Genomic DNA, 24,597 nt, shown 5'->3' on the forward strand with positions numbered 1-24,597 from the left:
AGGGGCACGGCCGAAGATTGTCTGAGGCGAATCAGGTGAAGGAGAATCTACCAGCAGGCCTACAGAACACATGCTGTCACTATCATTGGCCGAAGTACTGCATACTGCCCCTGTTACTACTGCCTCCTCTCTTATGTCTTTTTTCCCGCTTTGACCGTTTTTTCTCTCATCGATGTATTGCAAGAAACACTCGGGCAAATTCATAATTTACTGCCGGACAATAAATGCCAAGTGGGAGGAGGTAGCCCCTTCTCCTTGAAAGAGCAAGGGGTGGCAGAAGCCAACCGAAGGACCACAAATTGGACCTTACCTTTTGCCTCCAGAAGTACTCCTAATCCGCAGCAGATAGCTTTGCCGCTCAGTCTCTCGAACAGCCAACTTACCCAAAAAACACACACGAGTACGCAGCATGGGTGGGAAGTGCATGGACGTAAGATTATAACGATAGCAACGTAGTACAGGATATATGCATACAAACGAGAGAACCAATGAATGATCCGTACTAGCGTTACTGCTAGTATACCTTGTAAGCGGTAGCCACAACTGAGGCGATGACCGTACACGCTACTCTCAATATCATCTCCACTTCCATTTTCCCTTTATTCGCCTCCCGTCGCCTGTCTTTTTCTTACACACGAATATTCGCACGCGCTGCCAAATATAAAAACATACGTGCGCTCGTCGCATTTTCAGTAAGCGTAAACATAAAGCGAAAAGGTATAGGAGGCGAAAAACTGAAAGCCACAACCATGGATTACCTTTTGGTCCCTCCTGAACGTTCCTATGGAATATATATATATATATATATATATATATATATGTCGTTTCGGTTGCCGGCGGTCCATGCGTTTCCCGTAAGTCTTTTGCCGGCGCTTCGTATATTGAAAAAAGACGGTCCAGGTAGTCCAGGAACAGGCCGGCTGTAAGCGACCACTAAGTGAGCGGTGGCTGCAAAGAGAAGGAGACTACTTTTAGCACTGCTTATACTTCTATCGTCCATAGAAGGTGCAACATCAAGGAGGCCATCATCTCGTAGCGGGCGATGAAGCAGCTACATGGAAGTAGAAGATCCTTGCCTCCTTCGTAGATTGGACCTTCTCATCGAGTCGGCGAAGTGTTTGTTTATTAAGGTGACTATTGTGATGGTTTCGGCGGCAATCGCCTGAACTTCGCTATAACAGAGCCAGCGAAGTGGACCTTTTCCTGCTGTCTATATATACATATATGACTATTAGCAGGTGGGAAAGTGCCCTGGCCAGAGTCCAACTATTGATGTTGTTGGCCTGCGCTGGCAGCCTTACAGTGAACGTAGCCATGACGGTGACTCTCAGAGGTTTGATTCCGATAAATGTAAATGTCTAGCAGAGGCTTTGGTCCTCTTCTTCTATACACCGCCATATAGTTATATACAATAGAACCCAAAACGCAAGACTATGCTTTTTAGAATTGCAACATAGCATTCATATTTGCAATGAAAGTAGTTCTTTTGAATGGAAAAAGATAACGATTGTTATTTTTTAAGCTAAACATTAAAGGGTTTTTCTGACTTCTTTTACAGTAATAACATTAATGAACAGCGTATAAGCGCCACTGGGTAAGCCAATGGCATGGATCGTGGTGTCTACGCATATGTATACCTACAGACGCGGCGACGATTCCGAAGGCAGCGACTGCCCGCTTTCGGCGTTTACTAGATTGCCGATTCGCAGGTCTTTTAGGACAGGTTTTTTTTACTCAATGGGTGTGCTAGCTTAGTAGCTAAGAGAGAAGGTGGTCGATTGTGGGTTTTCTTTTCACATTGAGCTTTCATTAAACGCTGGAAAGTCATCAGCCGGTTAGACGGACCCACGAAGCGGCTAAGTAACTGAACCACAGACGGGAGTGCGGTAGCCTTTTTTATATTTAAATACTATTAAAAAAAGTTTCATCGATCGAAAAATTTTACTCTTCTATGAGAAGTATTCTCAGTGGTTTCCGCTGTGGAAAAGCAATCTTCATGGCGGAACCACCCTTTGGCGTGTCTTTCCGTTTGCTCATTGCCCGCCACCTGTTATGCAAACCAAGGGATGGAAATAACGTTAATGTTTGCGATCGTTTTTTAGGGAGCAACCAGAAGGCGAAAAACCGACCGAAATTCTCTGATATTATCGCCTCCTCACTACCTCCGATATAGCAATCAGTCATATGCAAAAAGCTGCTCGTAGTATTTTTGGGCTCTTTTCTGCCTGCCGAAGGTTGTGTTTTCAACATAATCAACACAGAAGTTTTGCTTAAATAGCAACCGCACGAAGTTGTTGCCAATGTGTGATACCGCAATGTACTCTTAAATTTGACAAAGCATCGTCATTGCCTAACCTAATATCCAGCAGTTTTTTTCACTTTCAATATAACTGTTTCTTACATTAAGTTTTAGATGCTAATATAGGTGAGTCTCGAAATACAAATAATTTCCCGCTGCAGCTGAACTTTTCAAGCCCTGCTTTCGCTTATTGTCGTGTAGAGGTCGATCACGAACGCAGTTTTACTAGAACAATTGATTCTCAATTTTCATTTTCAGTTCCGTCTCTGCATATGGTGTAATTAGTGTGACTAATAAAGTACGCAATACTAGGTTGTACTGTGGCATGTCAGCTCGAGAAGATATTTCAAATGACAGCCTTGATTAGTAGCAAAAAGGCAGGCAAGATCCGGGTTACGTGGCTGGGCTTTTATTGAGGTATCAGGCTACAGCTGTCGGCTAGTTTTTTCGCATAGAGGCAAAGAACCGGAGAGAAAAAGGTACATCAGCTTACTAGTCCGAACATGAATCGGCGGCGCGACCTGCCAGTACTTTTTCGCCCTATCCCCTGCCGTGCTTGATTAGTACGGCCGATTGGGAGAGCCGTCCAGGCCACACAGGGCCCGTCATCACGATTTTGTAGAGCTGGGCGCCGCAGATAACCATACTCGAACGTACGCGTTGGGGCAAATTCGATGTAGGTGCCAGCTTTCCCATGGATCGCTCGTAGATTGTCGTATTGTTCGTTGCTAACACGACTAGCGCCTGGACCGTCTTCGCTATGGCCTAGTTATCGGTTTGGCGACTTGGTTGGCGGTTGGGCAGAAACTCTAGGAGCAATTCGGGCCAAGGGGATTACTATTTGATTACGACAACGATCATATTATCGCCATAACTATCATCTCTGAAGGGGATAGGGGGGTTTGAGTGCAGAAGCAGCTACATATAAATAGTAAGCTGCTAGTGGGTCAGTTGCTGGTCATTACTAAATATTTTGAGTTGCAGTCAGCGGCCTTGATACGAGTGGTCCTGGTATAGGATCCAACATCGGGAGCCATCCCTTACACCCCGTCAGAGACAAATTGCTTGCGGCACTCACAAAATATTGATCGCTGATGATAAGCGCTAGAGGTATAGCATCATCTATAATTTGCGTTGCAGAATCACAGAGACGGAGTCATCGGAGTTATGAATTCGCTGTTTTTCTATTCGATGTTTCGTAGAGAGATGTATTAAACGTATCTGCATAGACATGGCTATAGATGGGACTAGAGGTTCTACCTGCCTAAGAGGAACAATTTCCCAATGTCTGCGGTACATGCGATATTAAATTCAATGTAAAAATAAATTTACTGGGTACAGATGCCAACTAGAATCAGAAAAAAACAATAAAAGATCACAAAACTAATAGAAATAACACAATGTATGTAAGTCAGGTGATATATTCATTAATTAACGAATTTATGATTGAGCTGTCTTGAGACAGTATCTTCTTTGTTAATTTTCGACTTATAGAGATAGCCTTAAGTGTCAACTAATATTTTCGGTCCATCAGCTTAACTTTAGCACCAGTTTACTGCAACTATTCAGTACCAGATTGACAATGTTATGAGAAGTATCCGGGCCTTCGTTGACGTCGGACGTCTATCACAATATAGACGGATGGAATTTACCATCGGTGCCTAATTGCCCTGATGTGGGCCGTTTTTTTGGCATTTCCACCCAGTTCAAATCGCTAGAACATCACTTGATCAACAGTCGCTACCGTACGATGACTAGTGGCAACAGCAATAGCAGCAGTATTGTACGGACCGCGAATAGCTTCGCCGGTAATAAAACCACGCAGAAAGGAACTAGAGCAATGGCAATAGCAGCATCAGGAACGATCTTTCATTCTTCAACAATGCTAGTCCACGTTTCCGCCGTCCGCAGCTTCGTTAGAACCTCGCTGCCCACCGATTTGAGCAGGACCGTCGTCTCCATCGCCGGTTATCTAGTTTCGCCGATCCTCGATGGGGGACCTTCTCGATGAAACATGCCACTGCTCTACTGCGATGACTATAACCACAGCTTTATTCCTAGGTGCACATGCATAAAGCATAAGCCGCATAATAGTTGCCGCGTCAAGACGAGGCAGACAAAAAGCGACGGCCGACCGGCCCAACGAAAAAGCGAAAGAACAAACCAACCAACAGATAAGGACCAACAACAACAGGAGCAAAGTTAGGCATGCGCAAAATGTTTCGATACCAAGCGGTACCTAATATAGTTCTTTACTCTGCCACACAATAACATACAGAGCCCTATTACACTCCACCAAATCCGTTCGAGCCTTATTGGGACCTTTCCCGTTTTGGAAGTCTTCGCTGGCAACCTCTGTGACCGCCGGAGCTCTCTCGAGTAAATCCACATCTTTCGCTATGGATGCTGGTTAAGTGTGATAGTTAGTATTGAAGGTGTCCCAGCATTTTTCATGCACCAAAATAGAGACAGACGCCGCCTCAAAAAAATTGTTCAACTAAGACCACATAATGTTAGCATAGGTCAGTGTACATTCGTCACGTTTGACAGGGGGCGACCTCGAATCAAGCTTCTATTATTTTTGTTATTGTTATTACCAGCACACTACTAGCGAATTTCGTTGATCGCGATCCCCTCTCAGTCTATTGTAGTTGCAAATTCATTGCCAAAGGTAAGGGCGAAAGTTCTGAAACATTTGGGTCGTCTGTATATTTCGTTTTTATACTCCAAACAAACTATTTACAAGAAAAACCGGTAACTAGTCACGACAAAAATTTCGTGCAGATGCGCTTATTTGAGTCAAATGAATCTAGATGTTAATCAGAGTTTAGATAGATTTTTAATAAATACGCCACCGGATGATTGAGAGGGGCAGGAGACTGTGTTTAAAGGCATAAATAGTAAGAGAGAGTAAAGGGGAGTAGAGGTGGAGTTTGAAAATACGTAACACCACCGCTGTCGGGACGGGTTAGAGAAGATGCATATAGGCCTCGACGTGTAAAACCTGTAGGAAACGAATCACACCTATGCACATATACACTGTAAACTTTGATAATATATAATTTTCGGCTGTACTAGAATGACAAACAAGCAGCTGGCAGTAGGACGCAAACAGATATCAGCAACTCGCGTCATTGCGGGCGGAGTCTTACGAGTCCACGCGGACCGTACTCAAGCAGGCGCGCTTGTGTGCGTCCGCTGCTTTCGCTTGCCAGCAGCACCAGCAGTTAGCAATGGGCTATTGAGTCGTAGTTCTTGTTTGAGCTAGGAGGAGAACGTAGTCTGTTTTGTCGTCGAAGACCAACGGAGCAACATAGGAATGTCGTCTGGGGGCACGAATGGAACATCCAGCTCAGCCAAAGCAGCGAAACGGAGGCGGGTTGTAATTGGTATGCGCAGGCGCTCTCTGGGAGCTCCGCAACTCCGCGCCAGGAACTCTGACGTGTTTTCGCTAACTCCTGGCTGTAAGTCAACCCAGCTGCCCCTTACACTGTTGGTAAGTGCAGAACTACGTGTGTTGATAAGCCGCTGAACAGAACCTTTATGAAGCTTGTCGGCCGGAAGATCCCTCGGGCTTGCCATCACTTGTCGTGCGTTTACGCTCTCTTTTCGTTTCTCCAGTTGCCTCTGATCTCGGCGGACCTTCGGAGGGCCCTTTCGATACAGCGTTGAATCGTTCCAAATCTAACTAGCTTAATTCTCCTTCCTTCTTTCGATACAGGGCTTGAGGGACGCGGCGGTGCCTAATTCCGACGACCGACCTACCAACCTGCCTCACCCGTACCAAACGTTCGGCAGATCGCCAGTCTGACTTAGGCTGTCTGTCGAACCGCTCTGTTTCCTCAGAAAAATTTCCCATCCATGGTCGTGGATAGAATGGAACAAGAGAACGCCTTGAAGAAGACGAGGCCAAGGCTCATTAAGAGTCACACTGTTTCGATGACATACGCAGGTACAGCATGGGCACACAGACGGGCATACCTATGTACAACGATGCAACGTGCAAAAGTGGTCAGGTAGAAGATTGCCCCACAACACGGTAACTCAACTAGGACCAGCTGTACAAATATATACAGTGTTTCTTATGATGAACATCCCCGCATTTCGAGTCGTGACGTTTTGCGGATGTATTCGAAAATGATATATGGATGTCAAGATTTTAAAGGGCGCTCGGCGTGACCACATTCGTTAGGGTTATAGGATACTTAGAATGATGTATATGGCTGTGTTGGAATTTGTCACTTTCACACATGGCATAACCGGAAAAAAAACAAAACTCTACCTAGTCTCTCACCTGGAGGGTATGAATCCTAGATAAACTTAACGGCTCGGCAAATATTTCCTACGGAAATTAGGTTACTATTTTTACCATTATCATTATGATCATCATCACAACCACCGTCATTTGAATAAACCGCTTCCATGACACCGGTACGGGAGAAGCAATGACGTGTTCAGACAAAGAGCCCAAAAACCAAATGCTTTAAATTGTCATTTTTTTCGTTTTGGCGTATGCGCTGGACTCCTACCATTTTACTTTTTTCTTTTTGTACTTCTCAACGAAAAGCTTTCGCTGCGCTGGAACTAGACTTCACTTCTAAAGTGAATGCGGGATCGCGGTGGTTCTCAGCGGTAGCACCATCAAGAACAATTAAAAATAATAATTGCTTAGACTTTGTAGAGAACAATGGCGGGCTGGCTGCAACGGCGCAGGCGCTCGCAGGAGTACATTGTACCAATGTTCTAAGCTTTGGAGGCTGAACGGCCTTATCTTCTTGACTCGCAAACCCATTTTCATTACCTTGCTTTCCATTGTACTTTGCTAGTGCTCCCCATTCTGGCGGAGTTAAGCCGTTCAGACTTCCAGGATCCGCCGCGCCTTCTCCCTAACCGCTACTAATCCACCCCCTCCATGTTGCTCGACCTCCTTATATCCCTAGAAATGGCTTGTTTTTCTATGCTGCTACCACTGTTTCTTATGCTGTCTAAGCTTGCTTCAAATGTAGAAGGAGGGCATGCAGGCGTAGCAAGCTAGGAACCAGCTAACAAGCCAACAGTTAACTGGTTTCATTAAGAGTCACACTCTTAATGAAAGAAGTTAGCTGTTAGTTATCTTGGGTAACTGGCCGGCAATGTTTTAATCTTGACCGGAGTAGCAGTACTACCATCATGATCTTCCTCGCTCCTTTCCTCTCCCCTATTTCTGCTTTTCTCTGTTTGCACCGACGAATCTTTCAGGTTTCGTCTGCTTTCGTTCTTCACGTACGCCCCTGGCTTCGTGTGGCCTTATCCCGGTAGCCATTACCGTCATATCGTGAATGCTGTTCCTGATTAAATGGCTGGCTGCGTGTATATGTGCTTGCACCTTTTTTGCTGTCGTGTTGCAGCTGCTGCTGCTAGCCAAAGCTTCAGTCTCACTCATCATTTTTCGGTGCCATAATGGCCATTGTTACACTGGTGAGTAGTTGTTCGGTGTGTTGAGAGCATAAGGCTATAGATGATGTGGGTAAGCGCGTGGGTACAGCAAAGAGGCATGACCATTACAAAGGATGATCCCTGAGCTAAAATTTACCTAATGGTTGGATTGGATTCTCAGTAGCAGGTAGGAAGTGGTCGCCCGGTCAAACGTAGACGTGAGTGGCATGAACGCGAGGCAGGGCGTGAGCCTGGAAGCCATCGAAAAAGCCAACATTAAGATTTCGGCTCACAATAGTGCAATAATTTGGACGACGGGAGAAAGAGCGTTTAAACCACGGAGGTGACAACGGCACTTCTTAGGACATAACATTCGATAACTCACTCGCTTTTAGGTTTTTGGAAAATGGACACAGGGATGAATGACGCTGGTGATGTCTTGAACTTGGCAGACGCTCTATTGGGTCGTCGTAACCTGCCATTGTCACTAAGTCGTTGCGTTACTCTAGTTTACGTGATGGAGAGGAAATGAGTCCGCAAAAGAGCGGAGCAGAAGCAAGCATCTAGGAGGTTTCTGAAATTGAACACAATGAACAACAGCATAATAGGCTAGTCTCATTATACGATTGTATTTATTTTGTATATTTCTTTAAGTATTCAGACTGGCTGGATATTTACCGCCGTGACATTAACTGACGGCGACTAGAAAAACGCTCGTTAAACGTAGAGCCTTCTCGTGCTGACCCCACTTACGTTTATTGCATACGTTTATTGCTATTACAAGCCGTTTAACCGTCAATTTTACTATAAACTATACACGATGGCGTTCTTATATTTATTAAACATGCTCCAAAATTTCTTGCCGTTTCATTCTCCTCCCCTCCACCCGCTTGCCTGTGGTTTACTATTGATTTACCCTACATCATAGACAGAATTATGTTCGACCTTGTCATTTACTGCTCTAAAAGGACCCGGCCAACTACAACTGCCATCGCCACCTCGACTCAATCTCAGTGTCACTTACAACGACACAAAGATCATGATGAGCATCAAAGCTGTTAAGCGGCAACCTTTTGTTTTTTCAGCCACTCCCTTGCTTTGATTTTACCACCCTGCTCTCTCGTTGTCCTGTTCTGTCGTTATTGAAGGAACCTTACTTGTCCAACGAATTTTGTTGTGGCTGGACCCACCCACAGCCTAGCACACGGCCAGCACTTTCTCCGGTAAACACTCCTCTTTTGCTGTTTTTGCCTCAGCTCCTCATTTAGCTTCGTTGCTTCAACTCGGAAGCAATTGCTATGATAAATACGAGGGCCGCAGCAACATCGCTTCCATCAATTGCATAGGGCACATCGATCCGACAGAAGAATGACGTCATTTGAGTTTATCCAGTCCGGCGGCAGGCCAGCCAAAAAGACAAAGGGAAGCTGCAAGAGGCTCGAGAGAACAGACGATAAAAGCGAAGCAAGGAAAAAGGAGAAAGATCAAGCTATCCAACGAAAAGCGGGTAAAGACTATGATAATGAAAAGCGAGAGTTGAGCGGCCAATGGAAACAAAGTTCATCGCAGTGGTGTTCAGCTACATCAAAACACAGCAGGGACCGAGCTAGTGTAGCAGGAATATCGTGCCAGAAAAGCTGTGTAGTAAGAGCAGCTAATCGATGGCAATCTGCGAGGCAGGCGTTGGTTACTGCCGCCGAGTTATGTAGTTTGAAATGCAACTGGTTATCGATGCCGATGGATGCCACTGCAGAGATCAGCAGTAGCTGGGACCCGCCCTCTGACGGTATTTCATGGGTATCATGGGTGGACCCTGACGCGGATTGGGAAAAACTAGGAAATGGAATTGGAAACCAGGGAAAGCAAAAACGCGAGCGGCCGAAAGAACTAAAGAGTAGGTAGACAACAAAACGGCAGTATACTGAAGGAAAGGGAATAGGCAATGATCCTAAAACTTGGTAAGGAAAGGGAAAACTAGACCGAAGGCGGGAAATTGAAAGAGAAAGCTAGAACTAACAGTAACTTCCAATGAATAATGAGTAAAAGAGGACGACAAAAGAAATGATATGGGACAAGAATGAGAAAAATGTGGAATAGCGGATCGCAGTTGACCCTAGAATATACTTTAGAAGCTAAACCCGCGCGGAGAAGCTCACGTAACGGCGATGACAATAACTTCGAAACAGAAGCATATGTGATAATGATTGTGGTTGCAGTATTTGTGGAGACGACCCCTACAGAAAAGTACGACTAAACAAGACAGAGATGGGGCAGCAGAAAAAGCCGAAGGGGCAAAGGATGGCAACAGCAAAGAGCACCCAGGAGCTGTTAAAAAAATAGATGAGAGAATGAGGGCGAAGGGCAAAAAAATAATTACGAGTAGAATAATTTAATTGCTTTAATATGGTTATGGACGCTGTGAGAGCGGCTAAGACTTGGAGATTGAAATGCGTTAAGATGTCGATCATGATTTTTCTGTTCTTTTCGAAAAAAAAGTGAAAGCAGTTAATGTTTTTTCTTGTTTTGAATGGTTTTGGTTTGGACCACGAGCCCTCTTCTTGACTCTAATAGGCGCCCTGATGCTCACCGTAAAGTTTTATTGGATCCAAAAGGTGGCGAGGGCTTCATAAGAACGTTTGGCAACATATTTCTCGACGCTTCATCATTATTGTTAATGGCATTGCGTTCCAAAGGTTATCGTACCACCATCGAGATGGCAATGCAACCGAGTTTTATCTAATCTGGCGTACTTTGAAATATAAATTATACAAAAGCTCTGAATGAGAAACACGGCCTAGCGGGGGAATGGTTTAACTAAAAAAGTCATTCGAAAGAACGGTCGATGCATGTAGTACAGCCACGTACGTATCAAATTGGGTCCGAGCTGATAAAGAAAGAGATTACGCTCGTAGTACAACCAAAGAGGATCAGCTATCTCAGTCCAGACTAACACGTACTTAGAATCAGGAAACGTTGTTTTATGCAGTTCCTATGTATAATTTAACTTAGCAGTTCACATATCTTTATGTCGTCTGTTGGTGTTATTGCACGAAGGAGCCTACTCAGTGAACTGTTATCTGTCGAGGCTGCATTGCACACGTGCTGCACTGCTGCCTGTCCTTGTGTTAGGACACAATATGTCCTTCTGTTTTCTACGGAAATCCCAAAATACTAGCCAGAGATGATGTCGCTCTCATTGAAAGCCAGTCTGCCCGACTAACCTAGTCATTCCAGCATCATTCCGAGACCCGACGCTGTCAAAGCTGTTTCTTTCATGAGCAACGACTTGGCAGCGGCGTACATAAACTTTATTATTGTTGTTGCTTCTGCTGTTGTTGTTAGTGATGACGCGGACGTTCTCGCGGTTGCTAGTCGCCTGGTTTAGTTGTTCCCATTCCCTTGTTTTCATTGTGCTGGTGCTTCACAAATGCGGGGCTGGTCGCCAGCCAGAAGGTCAGTTTTAGGAGCTCACTGCTGCTACTATCGTTGTTAGATGGACGGTCTGTTACTGTGCGTCGCGCTCACTGTTTTGCTTGGACTTGTGTATGGCTTGTCCCGACACGCTGTTGCCCTCCGTTTATCCTATTTTCGTTAGAGTCAGTTTGCAGACAGGCCAATAAGGCATTAAGGCAGTGAATAGTGAGTAGCATTCCACATACTAGTTCTATGCTGTGTGTACCGAATTTCTTGTGCGATGGGTTAAGGCATGACGTAGCAGTGACCGCCGGTTACTGCAATACGTACACGTAAATATTGTGTACTGTATTACTGAATATGTGTTTATGTTAGTTCGCCAAAGGGTCCTAATTTTTCTTACGAAACCGCTTCTGTTTAGCTGATTTTTTGGGACTCAAGTCAAACCTTATCGTCGCTACGGTTACATGCACTTGAAACCGACCTTACATATTGTGTATTTAAGCATGCCAAAGTGGACTGGACTGTGCCATGGCTAAATGACAAGCTGAGCGACGATTTTTTTTTTCATTGTTAGCCCGGCCTTCTCCCGGATACCGGCGGCGGTCCGCCATTGTACACCGCCAACAGTCGGAGGCAGCTATGTGCCTCTTGTTCAGGTTATGTGTCCTTCTTTTTTCATTCCGCCTCTAACTTTCTTTTCCTTTTACCTTCGACCTTTTTCGTCCCGAACCCTTTCATAGTCCCTCTTTTTCAGCTCTAATGTTACCAATGGTGGTAACAATTATGCTGCTCTCACCACTGTCTACTTCTAGTGATCTGCAAGCGATGCTGTACTAACTTCTGCTTACAACTTAATTACACAGTTGGGGAGAAAGCCGCGAAAAAAATAGAGGGAGGATGTCTGGCCGACCTGGATCATTTTGTTTGTGTCTCGTCCAGTTTTGAGCCACCGCCTCGCTCTTGGTCGCTTGCATATGAACCACTCCCACACCTCGGAGCAGCAAAAACTCCAGAAGCAGTTGGATAGCAAGAAGTATTTCGCTGTTCAGCTGATTGGCTCGCACGTCAAAACCAAAATAACAATAGAAATAGTCATATTGTTTAGCTCAGTTGGTTCCAGTGTGCTGCGGCACAGGCGCCGTTACTGGCTTGTAACTTGAGGATATAAGGTAGCCGAGATAGTGGGCCTGTAAATAATATGTTTGCTGAGATGGCTTTTCTCACAAGCGTCACTTGTCTCCGAAGTAAGTCGCCAATAACACCTTATGTTGCTACAGCGGGGGGCAGCGGCAAGAACTAGCGCTGGCCTATAACAAAATGAGAAACCAGCAAAACAAGTGTACGAGTTGAAACAAGGAACCGGTAAAAGTTGCTGCTCGCTTCCGGAGAGGGGCATGTGGGAAATAATTACCGTCGCAACTTCTGTTGGTCGATAGCGGCCGCAGCAAATGTCGGCGAGTTCCGCATACTGAACGTTGATTAATCTATTTTCAATTTTGTTCGGCCAATCTAGCTATCGATAGCGCGATAGTTCAATGTTTTCGACGGTGCCGTCGGCTACTACGACGATACACTTATCGACCGGCCATGTACTGTCACCTCGTTGGCCCTATTATACGATGTGTTAATATGGCCTTCATCGTTTGTAGATATGAAGGCTACTCTGCCTCATCCCTACTGCTGTTGAAAAGCCTGTCAAGCAGGCGTTCGGAAGCTAAGGAGTGCTTATTGGTACAGTATACGTGTAGCATTGCAAGTAAGTTACGAAAAAGACCGGGAGGTTTGCGACGTGGGGTAGACCCAGGACATAGTGCTGTGCGAAGAGATGTCGCGGACGGTGGTTGTGGGTACATTAAATGCAGCTATATCAATACCAATAGAAGTGGATGGAGCAGAAGCTCAAGGCACAGGTATAGAGTTGTTAGTGTCTGAAAGTCATATCTATGCGAATTCGCCTATGCTACCCACTTATCCAGGAGGAAACTGTAAGCCGCCCTGCTGGTCGATTGGTCAGTCGGTCACATGACTTTTATTTGACTGTCCCATTTGCGTTATTATTCATTGCGGCGATGTTGTAATCTGAAGGAGTTAGCTGGAGACGACAGAAATAAGTTGAAGAAAGGCCGCGAAGGCTAGTGGCTGGGTCGTCCATTGTCACCTTAGCTGGCATCAATATTTGGCAGCTCAGGCAGGGGAAGATTTTTAAGAAGAAATAAAGAGCGACTTTGTGGGACACAGTTTTGTCGTATCCACTGCCAATCGACTGCTGACCTGAAGCCACATCAAAGATTATCGTTGCTATAAGCCATAAGCGAGTTGAATACAGCGTATCTTGTTTTGGCTTCCGAAGCCCTGACAGAATATAGGACTAATAATGGCGCACGGAAACAGTCAATTTGAGTCCGACGATGATGATGCATCTATTACGGTAAGAATCAATAGATATACATAAGAAAACAAACAGGAAAATGAAGGAGGAAGGAAACAAGCTTGTGGTCGTGACTGTTACTCGTTGGTACTTCCATTGCAAGTATCGTTTCACTAGTGGACAAGCTAGTCTGCTAATGCCGTATGGTTAACCAATCTGCCGCCAATGATGCTTACTGTTAGCTACGTGTATCCCAGCGAGAGGGCCCGTCGTAGCATCCGAACGGATCACTAAGAGCAGCCAGTGAGGCATCAAACGTAGTTGCTTAGTACTATCCTGAGGGATTTCATCAGGAAATTAACCCTAGTTCAGGTCGGCGGGCAAACGAAGGACTCGTTCCTTCATCGGTTTGCTACATCGCGGACCGTATTGCACTAACCAAGAACGCACCTACCACATCATTGTTGCTACATCATTGCATCACACAGCAACAGGTCATCGATCAAAGAACAGGCGAAGGATGGAGTACAGAGGGAATTCCAGTACTCAGCGCAACACATATACCCTACAACCACCAAAAAACAACGATGGATTTACACGAGCGAATGGACCAAATAACAACTAGTCTTACCACTACAAAAATGTTTCGAAATCAGTAAAACAACGACCGCTGTTCTACGGTAGCTACAACTACGGAATCAGGTTATTGTCGGAATCGGTGTTATTATAGGTGCGTGTTCTGACTACTGGGGTGATGTCTTGTCCCTCGGCCTGTTTAGATTCCTCGCTGTCTTGACCACCTGCATGTTAGTTCAAATCGTCTCCTTGTCTAAAACGTTCCCCTTTGTTGTGTTAATGTATCCGCTAGCTTCCTTATTAGGTTGAACAAGTCAGCGAGCAGTAGGACCGACGATTTAGGCTTCTCTATTAAAACTGCTACGGAAAAGCAGGAACTCTTAATGAGCCTCAAATCCAGCCTCCGTCTATTGGTGGCCATGAGCGTTTGCCCCCCGCCGTTGCTCGCTATGTGCGACGACTATAATTGAAGGCAACCAACAAACGGTGGAACAATCTCTATTTGACAAACAGCGGTGGTGTTCATTGTTTTGCATCCAACTGAAAAGGTTCACCTCAGCGAGCCAGCAAGTAGCCGAAATGTACCAATTAACCGACATACGTCGCATTGAACCCACCGTTTTCGTGTGTGCTTCTTTCGCTTCTGTTACCCCTATCGCGTCAGCCACCTTTTGCCGACCGTCGATCTATGACAGCGACTAGGATTACGCAAATGACATCATGGTTCAGCTAGGCAACGCATTTAGGAATTGCTGAGCACAACGCCACGAAGCCTCCGTCAGGAGAATCAAGGGTAGGGCAAACAGGAAAGAAGATGGGTCGATGCAGACCGGACGCCACGGTTGGAGTCGATAAACGGTTCAGAGCGAAAGAGAGTGAGTTGAGCCGGGAAAAAGGCAAGAATACTGAGAGACAGCGAACAAGTAAAGCGGAACGATGCCTTGCGTCGTGAGGATGGCGGAAGGCGAACACACTGATATAGATGAAGCGTTCGCTAGATAGCCGCCCCCTGTCACTTCTGCTTCGCTGTTCAACCTTTTCGTTCCTATCACAACGCAATGTCGTTCCTCGTATCGGTCGTTTGTGTTAGGCACTGAACGGAGATTCCGTTCTAAGGTACTTAGGTTCGACGACAGCGGGAGTGGTAGCGATCGAGAACGATGAGAAGGAAGACCGACAGATTCGTAGGTTCGGCGGCTGCTACTGCCGGCACCATACGTGATCTGCGAAGAAGATGCAATGGCCGTGCGTCAGGCTTCGGTGATTCTGCTGTTGCTGATACTCCTGCCGCAGCCGCTACTTCGGCTCAAAGCACGCAAGGAAGATCGACTCGTTGAGTTTTGGGCATCTTGACAGGTCAGCTTTTCTCGACAAGGTGACCAAATGTCGATAACGCATCGTCATTCATCTCGTTTCTTCGTTTCTCGATGAGCAAAGAGGAATCCAACGACGAGCGAGCGATGATCCAATCGTCTGACCACCATAGGCGGCGAAAGGGAGACAAAAGTTCAAAGCAAAAGTTGCCCTTTAAAGAAAAAGGAAGACCTTGCCGATTAACCGACTATAGGAACGCTTCTCTAATATGAAGCTGCCTACCTGTCTATCTCTTTGGTACTATCGTCCCTCGTCTTGAAGAACTCGGCTAGCCCCTGCACTTTTGCTGCTCGTACTGCCGTTTCTTCGGCGCACCCATTCCGTCATCTCGCCTTGAACTAGATAGGGGGCTCATTTCCTTCACAAGCTTTGAAATTAAACGGGTGGGACTGTGGGCTCGTTGAGTTTAGACACACACACGCAGAGATTCACGAATTCTCTCTGCATGTACACACGGTGTTTTCGCGGCAAAAAGCTATTCAGCAGTAGCCTTTTGAACTCTACAATCGCATATTCAGCTCTTGATGATCCTTTTGCTGTAGTTGCGATCTTCATTATTACAAAAGTAATTAATAACTGCACTAAATGCTAACTGAACTGAAGTTAAGGTTCGCAGTTTCTGATTATTCATAGGCTTTCTGGAAGCCGGAGTTCTATTGAAAGGGAAAAATATGGAGTTATAACAGGTTCATAGGAGAAAGAAGTAAAATATGGCATCTTAAAAGTGCTCACGAAGCAAAGTTAGTTCAAAAAAACCCCGGCAAAGGAACATAAAACAACGACTACCGAAAAATGCGACCTTCAGAAAATACGCAAACGCAAAGAAACAAAAACGATAAAGAATAGCTATTGCAATGCACGCAGTGTTCATGTTAGGGATCGTCTCCATCAGTCCATACGTCGGCGAGTGCTGTTACAAGACAATTTGAACAGATCTTCCAGCTTGCTAAGATATACGTCTATCATTGCGGTTAAACGGAAAACTTTTTCGCATTTATCAGCAGAGTGTTTCCAAAAGTTGAATTCGAGAGGGGACATTATTTGGCTGGTTATCATACATGCTATTAGAGGCTAGCATTTTTGAGTTTGAGTAGACGAGAGCAATGGCATTAACTAGTTCGTCGGTCGGCCTTTTCCGGGACCAGCAGGACACAACTGGTCCTGTTTTCCGACTGGACATCAGGAGATTACCAGCAGCACATTTCTCTACTGGCTTGCCTCTTCAGCGCGAGAGGAGAATGAATGTTATTTTGTTGATGAAGGTTGTTTCTCTGTCCGGCTCGCGAGAGCAAAAACGATCCTACTGTTCGCTCGGACAATGTTGTCCCTCTGTCGAAAGCTGTATAGGTCGAAAGAAAAGGAAGGCCTGTACAGAGGCGAGTTACAATATGCGCACTACAATAGCTGCTAACTACGCAAAGCCGAATAGCAACGAGGGGAAGACACAGCTGCCCATTAGGGGCAACCTAGGGAGAATTCCATAAAGGATAAGATTGGTATATGCATTGGTGCACACGTAATGGTGGTGCGGCTTGTAGGAAGAAATTGTTAGGGAATGGCCGACTGAGGTACAGTGGCTGGCTGACATCGAGTTGAAGCGGCAGCTTGGCCTCTTGGCGATTGTCGCTGGGCTAGATGTCGTCCTTTTCTGGGCAGGCGAATTCTGCACATGGTAAGAGTGCCCCAGGAAAGCAGAACTTGAAAACGGCCATACAAACCCTACTTGTCGGCTGCATTGAGACGGTGGGACACAAGTTTTCCGTTGTCTAATTAGTGAGTGCAGTAGCAGCAGCTCTCAAGGGTAAGCCGTCGAGAAATAGAGCCTGCTGTAATGCCATCGCGACTGCTAGCGCTACCACCCTGCCTCGATGTGGCGGCCATCCACCACTACCGTCTCTCCTCCTGAGAGACTATCGCTTTATTCAAACGAAACTGTCCCAGTCCAAAGACAACGGGTCTTTGTCGGGTCGCTTTCTGTACTGCTGCCGCTACTACTACTATTACAATGACCATGAGTGGTGGTGGGGTACCACTAGGACCCCAGCTCAACCACGAGTGACAGCAGTGCAAGCTAGACCCCTCTAGTCCGGACGCTGGCCGTCGCCCGTTAGAGCAGTCACTCCGGCCGACTTTTTTGCGACGCTGCCTTCCATTCCCTTGTCGATGCTTCTCCAGGGATCGCGTTATCTAGTCTGTGCAGCAGCTAGGACCTGACTGATGGCCGCTTGTAGGCCTCTTTACGTGCGTTCCTGCCGGGCCATGCGGCAAGCGGAGCTGTGAGGAACGTGAACAGAGGGATCAGCTACGCTAGAATAAAAGAGTAAGGAAGAGAGAGAGAGAGAATAAAACGATATTTGTGTAGATATCGGGCATGTGCTGTGCATCGTGTGTCGCGCCATCCAGGAGCGCAGGAGGCACAAAACGCGCACCATTTAAAAACTGATCATCTGTCGTGTTGGCAGATGTCATCTAGAAGTACTTACAGCAGTGACAGCACGACAGCATATGGCGGTTAGCGATTGCGTTAAGCCTTCTGTGTCGTGTTTTAATTCCCTCTTTTCTGATCTGAAAGTCTCGCGTCCGCCTACGCATTACACTGCGGTTAACTGTTGGACAAGGCCGACGTTCGCGGTGGAGGTGTAGACACTGGGCGGGTATAACTATGACATTGTGGAAAACGAAACCTGTGTGTGATGCCAGTTCGGGAAGCTAACATATTCCATTGAAAATGTAGCTGTTGATGGGATAGTCAATACGCCATGCCTATACCTAGTATGATATAATAAGCGATCTGGGCTACCGTATTATATCCGGTATGACTGCGCTAACCGTACGTACGAAATGGGTATCCAAACTATATATAACAGCCCGATAGCGATGTGGAAGTGGTCGCGGCGGTAACGAACACAGACATACCAAAATGCAAACATATGTTTAGAAAGACAATGTGCAAATGTTGAAAAAATACAGGCCCGCTCTTGGCCTGTTTTCCTTCAAACAGCATAGACCCTTCCTTAAAATCGAATGCTTCTTCTATGTCGACTCATCCCAACTGGCAGGTATTTCGGACGCCTGCTCTTTATACGCATTTTCTGCGACATACTGAAATACATTTCGTTAATATATGATATAGTGCTATACTACACTAGAGGTTCCTTACTGGTTTCGAGCTAGACTATTTCTGCCACGCCCGAAACCCGACGACTTACAACCTTAGTCTTCTTCATCTTTTGAGAGAAAAGTGATTTATAGATCGCATCAGCAGTATCATTACTTTAGTATCCCACAAGGGTTCTTCACGTTCAAGAAGAGCTATGTCGGGGAAAAATGCTGAGAGAAAACGAGAACACGAGAGAGGTGTGCTGCCAATCAGCAATAGCATCATTTGGTACATTGGCTGGAAATCCATCGCCATGAACGTCTCTGGTCGCCGGGGTCCGTTGAGATGCTGAACGGTGGGGGGAGGGGGTAACACTCGAGAATGAGAAGTCAATAAATGTCGTCTCGAATTGAAAACTATAGTTGAGTTAGGTTCGCTCGATTCCCCGACCTTTTCGACGGTTTGAGCAACGGTAGTGGGCAAAGGGGCGGCACGTGAAGATACGACTGGAGCTGCTAAGAATACGGAAACGGCCGGCAGCCGCCGACGAACCGTACGCAGTCGAATACTAGTGCTAATTTTAATGAGGGACCGCGAACCGACCGGCAGATCCATCTCCTGAGGGCCACTTAGCAATGTACGCCACCAGCCAGAGAGCTTAGTCCGAAGTGACTGAATTATGGAGGATAGCAACAAACCGACAGACGGACATACAGAAAAGACCGCTACGGCACAGCTGACCATCTAGTTGAGTGTATAGTGGTAACGGTACTGAAGGCAATGGCTACGGAGTATTTTTCAGTTACTTTTGCTGCTTCTGGGCCGCTGCCACCAGGTCCGCCGCTGGGTCGGATAAGAGGGCTGTCAAAAGACCTGACCAGGTCGATAGGCCGACCAAACGAGCAAGTTCAGTCTCTGCTAATTACTCCTAGGAAATCCACTCAACTCCCCTAGGCTTCCGTCGGATTCCACCGGAACGACCTGGATGAACTTGCTAACATTGAAGATCCAACTTGATTCGGTCCGCTTCGAGATTCAGGCCTCGGGCTTCAGCAGGACAGAAGAGCGTCTTTTCTGTCCTGCTCGCTGCAGCGTGTCACACGCAAACTAGACGGTTCTTCCTGTGCCACTGTTTCTCTCCCAACAGCAGTCACTGTAACAGTAACAATCTGAGTGCCAATAGGGGCATGGGCACCATTTTTGTAAAGGCGGTGCCTCGCAGATTGGCTTCACGGTTGCACACCTGCTGCTGAGAGTACTGGAGACTGTCGATAATTAGATGGCGCCCAGTCGTTAGAAGCTATCGCGACCTTGCGGTATCGTCGTAATTGTTGGCTGAGGCGGGGTGGCCAGCCGTAAGCAGTTTTGCACTCGAAAGCATCGCAGGGAGGGATGGATCACACCGGATAAACCCAGGTGTTGGGTAAAAGCTAGAAATTGAAAGAGGCTTTGTTGAATAAATCGAATAAGTGACCTATTGGTCACAGTGTCGTGTGACTTGTTCCTGTAATACCTATGTAGGATACGTGTAATCCATGCTGTGCTTACTATAATATATCGTGGCGTAATGTCGCAATGTGGAGAAACCACAACGATAATTATGATGATGTTATCAGTATAATATTTCGATGCGAAGAGAACACCATTCGGGCAAGGGGGTAGTTGGATGAGATGGGAAAGAGTTCATCAGGCCAGGATCTATTTCGGGAAAGCATATTCATCGTATTAAGATATATGGCTCAATTATCATTATTTCCAGCTAACATAGCATCATATCGCATGGTATGGCATAGCGACGGATCGAGTCGTATCGTAGGATTTTGGCTGCACGTTAGTGTCAGTGTGTACAGTAAACATATACCGCATCGTATGGTGATACATAGTATTGATAGAGATGAATGGCTTTATGAGAGTGTGCTCGTATAAACCAAAAGAAATTTGGGTAGTTGCACGAAAGAGGGTTACAATATATAGTATGCACAGCACAGGGAGCCTCTGAGAAATGGAGGACATCCTGCGATAAAGGAGTGGCCTTCACTGCTGGCGGCATAGCTGCGACGTCTTGGCGGGGCCTTATCTTCCGCAAGAAACGCCTATCCTTACTTTCTAAAGTTTTGCTGCGAAGCATTGCTTTTGCATCACCAGACACTCAGTCCCAATAATTTTGACACGGCTTAAATTGCTCCACGCCGTTCTTCCTTTGTTGCTTTGTACCCAACATGGCGCATGGGTCTTTCGTTCTCGCTAAAATATAGACTGTTAGTTAGCGCAACATGCGAAAAAAGCCTGTAATACCCTTTACCTTTACACAGTGACACTGTGTTTCAATAAAAACCCAAGGCGAAATAACTTTGTCTAATCTTGTTCATATTTGTCATTTCTGCCTAATATGCTATTGATTCTAAACGCTTGCTTGTCGATAACCAACAGGATGGTATTACCTTGCATCTTCTGCCCTCAGGTGCCGTCATTAGTTTGCCCCTTTTTTCACTCGTTTCGGAAGCAGCATATCTGGGTGTGCTGAATGGAGGGCAGGGTACAGACAAGGACAAACGACACCGAAGTATGTACGAGGCCCTTTATGGAAACCCATTTCAGTTAGATTTCTCATTTTCTTTGGGTAGACAGGAAGCGTTTAATCGCGAGGTAGATTAATTGTGCTGAATTCAATAAATGAACCATTCCTTATTTGTTTCTTCTCTCAAAATTGTCGTTCGCTTAGTTTTAGGTGCCCGGTCGTTCCCATTGTGAGCCCATCAGAGCTTCCTCTGAGCAGAAAGATATCGTCAAAGATAGGATATAGAGGTGACGCTATCATAGACCCGAAAACACTCTACGGCTGTAGTCCTTCGCTGCTGCTGTATCGTATATGATCGCCCCCGCGTATTCTGGGCTGCAATAATGAACACATGAGAAGAGCACAAGCGGACAAGCCCAACAAGCGAGCGACAGTACGCAAGATAAACTTCAACAAACTTATTGCGACAAAAACAATGGGTTAGAACTTTGCATCGGAGAACCGTCATGGACTGACTTTCTACTTATGCATTATCGCATTGGTAGACTAATAGCGTTGTTGGCAGTAGTATTGGCTGACTTCGGAAGTTCCAAGGCAAATCGGGCAGTTAAGGACGACAACAGTGCGCTGAAGGTGTTTAGAAGCGCGTTTATAGTCTTTTAAGAACGTATTTTCCATTGAGCGAAGCGCACTGTGCCGTCTAAAGCTTTCGAAGTAAAGCTAGCATGCCAAAGCTAATTAAACGAGCTTCTTGGACTTGCACTTATGCCATATTATCGCTCATTCTCTCACGTTAGCCAGGCTTCGTTTTCACTCTTTTTTGGGGTCGTTTCACTTTTCAGTTTCTCATGTTCGATCTCCACATCTCCTTCAGCGTCTAGTTCCGCTGCTTCTGGATATGCGCCCTCGTAAATTCTCGTGGTGGTTTTACGCATATAGGCTGTGTGTAAAACAGCAAAATCCCTTCCCTGGCAGCTGTCGACCAACACGCAACAAGCAACCAACCGCCTGCCAGCGAATTCTAGAACTATTGTGAGACCGGCTCTCGGTCGTTATAGCTTATACCTCGCATATGGATTACACCGATATCGGCGACAGGATATTCAACAGATCATGGCGGTCTGTTCAGCGGTGAGAACAGACCTCACCGCTGTTCCCTTCAACGGCCGAGCATTTGCGACGGCGGGAAAGCTTTGGCACATTTCTCGTTCCTGAGGCCTAGACTAGTTTTTCCGTTCCTTATGGGAGAGCTTTGCATTACTGATAGTCGACGAAATAGGAGTTGCTTCATGGGAAGTATAACAAGCTAGGAAGACTAGACACTATCCGTGCACCGAAGACGGAAACGCGGTTATACGTTTACATTCTTCCGGGGTAAGAGCACGCGGCTCGCGTACAAGACCTAACCCAGTCTCGGCTCCCAAGCAAGGCCGCATGTATCAGAGATTCTTAGTCGCATAGATGACACAGTTTTCTGAAGTTCTAGGCTATGGAGCTGCTGCTGTCGGCTATAACTTCAAGTACAAAGCAATTCGGGGACACAGTGTACCTGAACGTATTGTCAAGCGCTCACAGTTGCCTTAGTTCCCATAATCTGCAGCCGAATAAGACAATGCTGTAAAATGGAGTGCGAAAAAAAGGCAAGGCATGAGAGTGCGCTACAGGGATCTCTACCACAGCTCTAATCCCAGACCACTCAGGCAGTTCCCAGAGAGTAGTGGTAGGCGAGTGGGTGAGATAATTATGTTGTTCGAAACTCCATATGGAACCGTGGCAGGTTGTGATGTAAAGGTATGCTTATTGGAATGGGCCCCCCTAACCGCCTACGGAACCTCAAGTACGTTGCAGGTGAAAGGCATCACTAAAGTGGGTAGGGTCTGCCGACATTGTTAACGTTGATGTTATTGCTGCTGCTGCTGCAAACGCATATTTATTTCTTGTCTGCTGTGACGTATGACAATGCCATACGCTTAAGTACTGTATTCGATTTTTCCCGTCGCCAGAGGGGCGGGTCGCCTTGGAACAACATGTCCGCTAATAATACTCACAGCAGACATAGGCGAGGATTGAAGTTTATGTACTTCGATCTGTCTCGAAGAGCTGTGTAGTCCACTGAAAATGAGGAATGGCAAAACAAATTAACGAGACGTGAAAAGGAGTCGTGTAGAGAAGCCGACGAATGCAGTTATTGTGTGCCGATGTGACCGAAATGACGAGTGCTATGTTAGAAGATTGAATTACGAGCCTAATGATAGTAGTATAAATACAAGTATGTTATGACGAAGGTCAGGGAGTCTGGAACGGGTCCTGTTTTATGCTTGCAGAAGGTTTCAAAAATGTATAGAAACTGATAGAAGTAGTAAATTATTGTAATTCAGCGAATTATAATTTTTTTTTCTTTGTTTTCCGTCCGCGTATCTGAAAATGTACAACAATTATTTATATCGAACAATCATTATCAATTAGGAAACATCTACGGGTGCTTGATGGGATTTAAGTGAATGCGATAGTTTATTCGGCAAATAGAAAACAGTATAAGTTACAACAGAATACCTCCTATATACGATAAATAAATAAGCTCAATACCAATAGTTGTCGTCTTTAAAATAAAGTATCATAAAAGACAGGTTCTTTACGTGGACGGCTAATATCAACGCAGCGGCCTGAACGGTCAAAAATTATTGCTTCAGGTTCCGCTAATAACATATACTACACAGCCCCTGCGAGTAAAAAAAATTACTTAATTATCCTTTCTATATATATATATATATAGTAGAATATAGAAAGAATATAGATTCAGATATCGAATTATATATAACTATATAGATATAATTCGATATCTGAATTATATATATATAGTTTGATAATACTGCCTATCTCAGATTGGCTATTGTAGATTACATACAATGGGTACATAGAGCGTCATTTCAGGTAGCTGGTTTGGCCATTTATTTCTAAAATTCGGTTATCTGCGACTCCTGAAACGATGGGTCAATTCTCCAGATTTATTTTATTCGACCCTTGGAGACGATGTCCATCATCTCTCTTGGATATGGCCCCTGGCTATCTTGAGATCGGCTGCCATTACTACTAAGTTGGCTACATTTGATCTAGTTACACGTATCTCACCTGGCTGTTTCCCAGACAAAGATTTAGAATTTGGTGCCTATCGAAGGGTACTTTTTGTCAGAGCTTCTGGGGCCTCTTTCCTGCACGTGTGATTAGCTTGCGACCAATATTGAGTTCCTACACAAAAACCTACTTCAGGCCACCAATCAGATATGCCCTCGACGGTTACCAAACGAACAGCTTGGATATGGTGTGTTCTTTCTAAAAGAGGCAACTATGAGTTCTGCTGGAGCGAAATCTAAAAAAATCTAGAGAAACTGATGGAAATAAACAATGCCTAGACCTGTCCGCAAGTTAGCGTTTTATTTGCTATGGCCGACCTGCCATAGTTATCACCACTTGTAATCTTGTTTTGCTTAGCACCATGGTGTGGACCGAAGGTACGATATAAACTCTCGGCA

At 45.6% G+C, this 24,597-nt stretch overlaps 1 protein-coding gene and 2 long non-coding RNA genes across 20 annotated transcripts in view; 2 read left to right on the plus strand and 1 right to left on the minus strand.

The window, feature by feature from the left end:
* Positions 1-24,597, plus strand: part of LOC111255003 (cytoplasmic polyadenylation element-binding protein 2-like) — a 256,990-nt gene that overhangs the window by 166,012 nt on the left and 66,381 nt on the right. For 7 of the 17 annotated variants that reach the window (XM_086975999.1, XM_086975995.1, XM_086975997.1 and 4 more), the window contains one exon: positions 7,538-7,756. The exons of the other annotated variants lie outside the window; for them this stretch is intronic. In XM_086975999.1, the coding sequence (XP_086832125.1) occupies positions 7,618-7,756 (139 nt within the window). In that variant the 5' untranslated portion in view covers positions 7,538-7,617. The remainder of the gene's footprint in view (positions 1-7,537; positions 7,757-24,597) is intronic. 17 annotated transcript variants of the gene reach the window in all.
* Positions 2,778-14,064, minus strand: LOC111255004 (uncharacterized). 2 transcript variants are annotated; one of them, XR_002675318.2, is made up of 4 exons: positions 13,954-14,064; positions 8,100-8,288; positions 7,872-7,965; positions 2,778-3,108 (listed from the first exon to the last, which is right to left on the minus strand). It is a non-coding gene; the product is annotated as an uncharacterized LOC111255004 (long non-coding RNA). The 2 variants fall into 2 exon arrangements; XR_002675319.2 differs by lacking the exon at positions 13,954-14,064 and adding an exon at positions 13,736-13,870.
* Positions 14,107-21,306, plus strand: LOC147754454 (uncharacterized). Its single transcript, XR_015317897.1, has 3 exons — positions 14,107-14,229; positions 21,011-21,112; positions 21,272-21,306. It is a non-coding gene; the product is annotated as an uncharacterized LOC147754454 (long non-coding RNA).

The sequence above is a fragment of the Varroa destructor genome, unplaced genomic scaffold (assembly GCF_002443255.2).
Source record: "Varroa destructor unplaced genomic scaffold, Vdes_3.0 BEIS01000007.1, whole genome shotgun sequence".
NCBI classification, from domain to species: Eukaryota; Metazoa; Arthropoda; class Arachnida; order Mesostigmata; family Varroidae; genus Varroa; species Varroa destructor.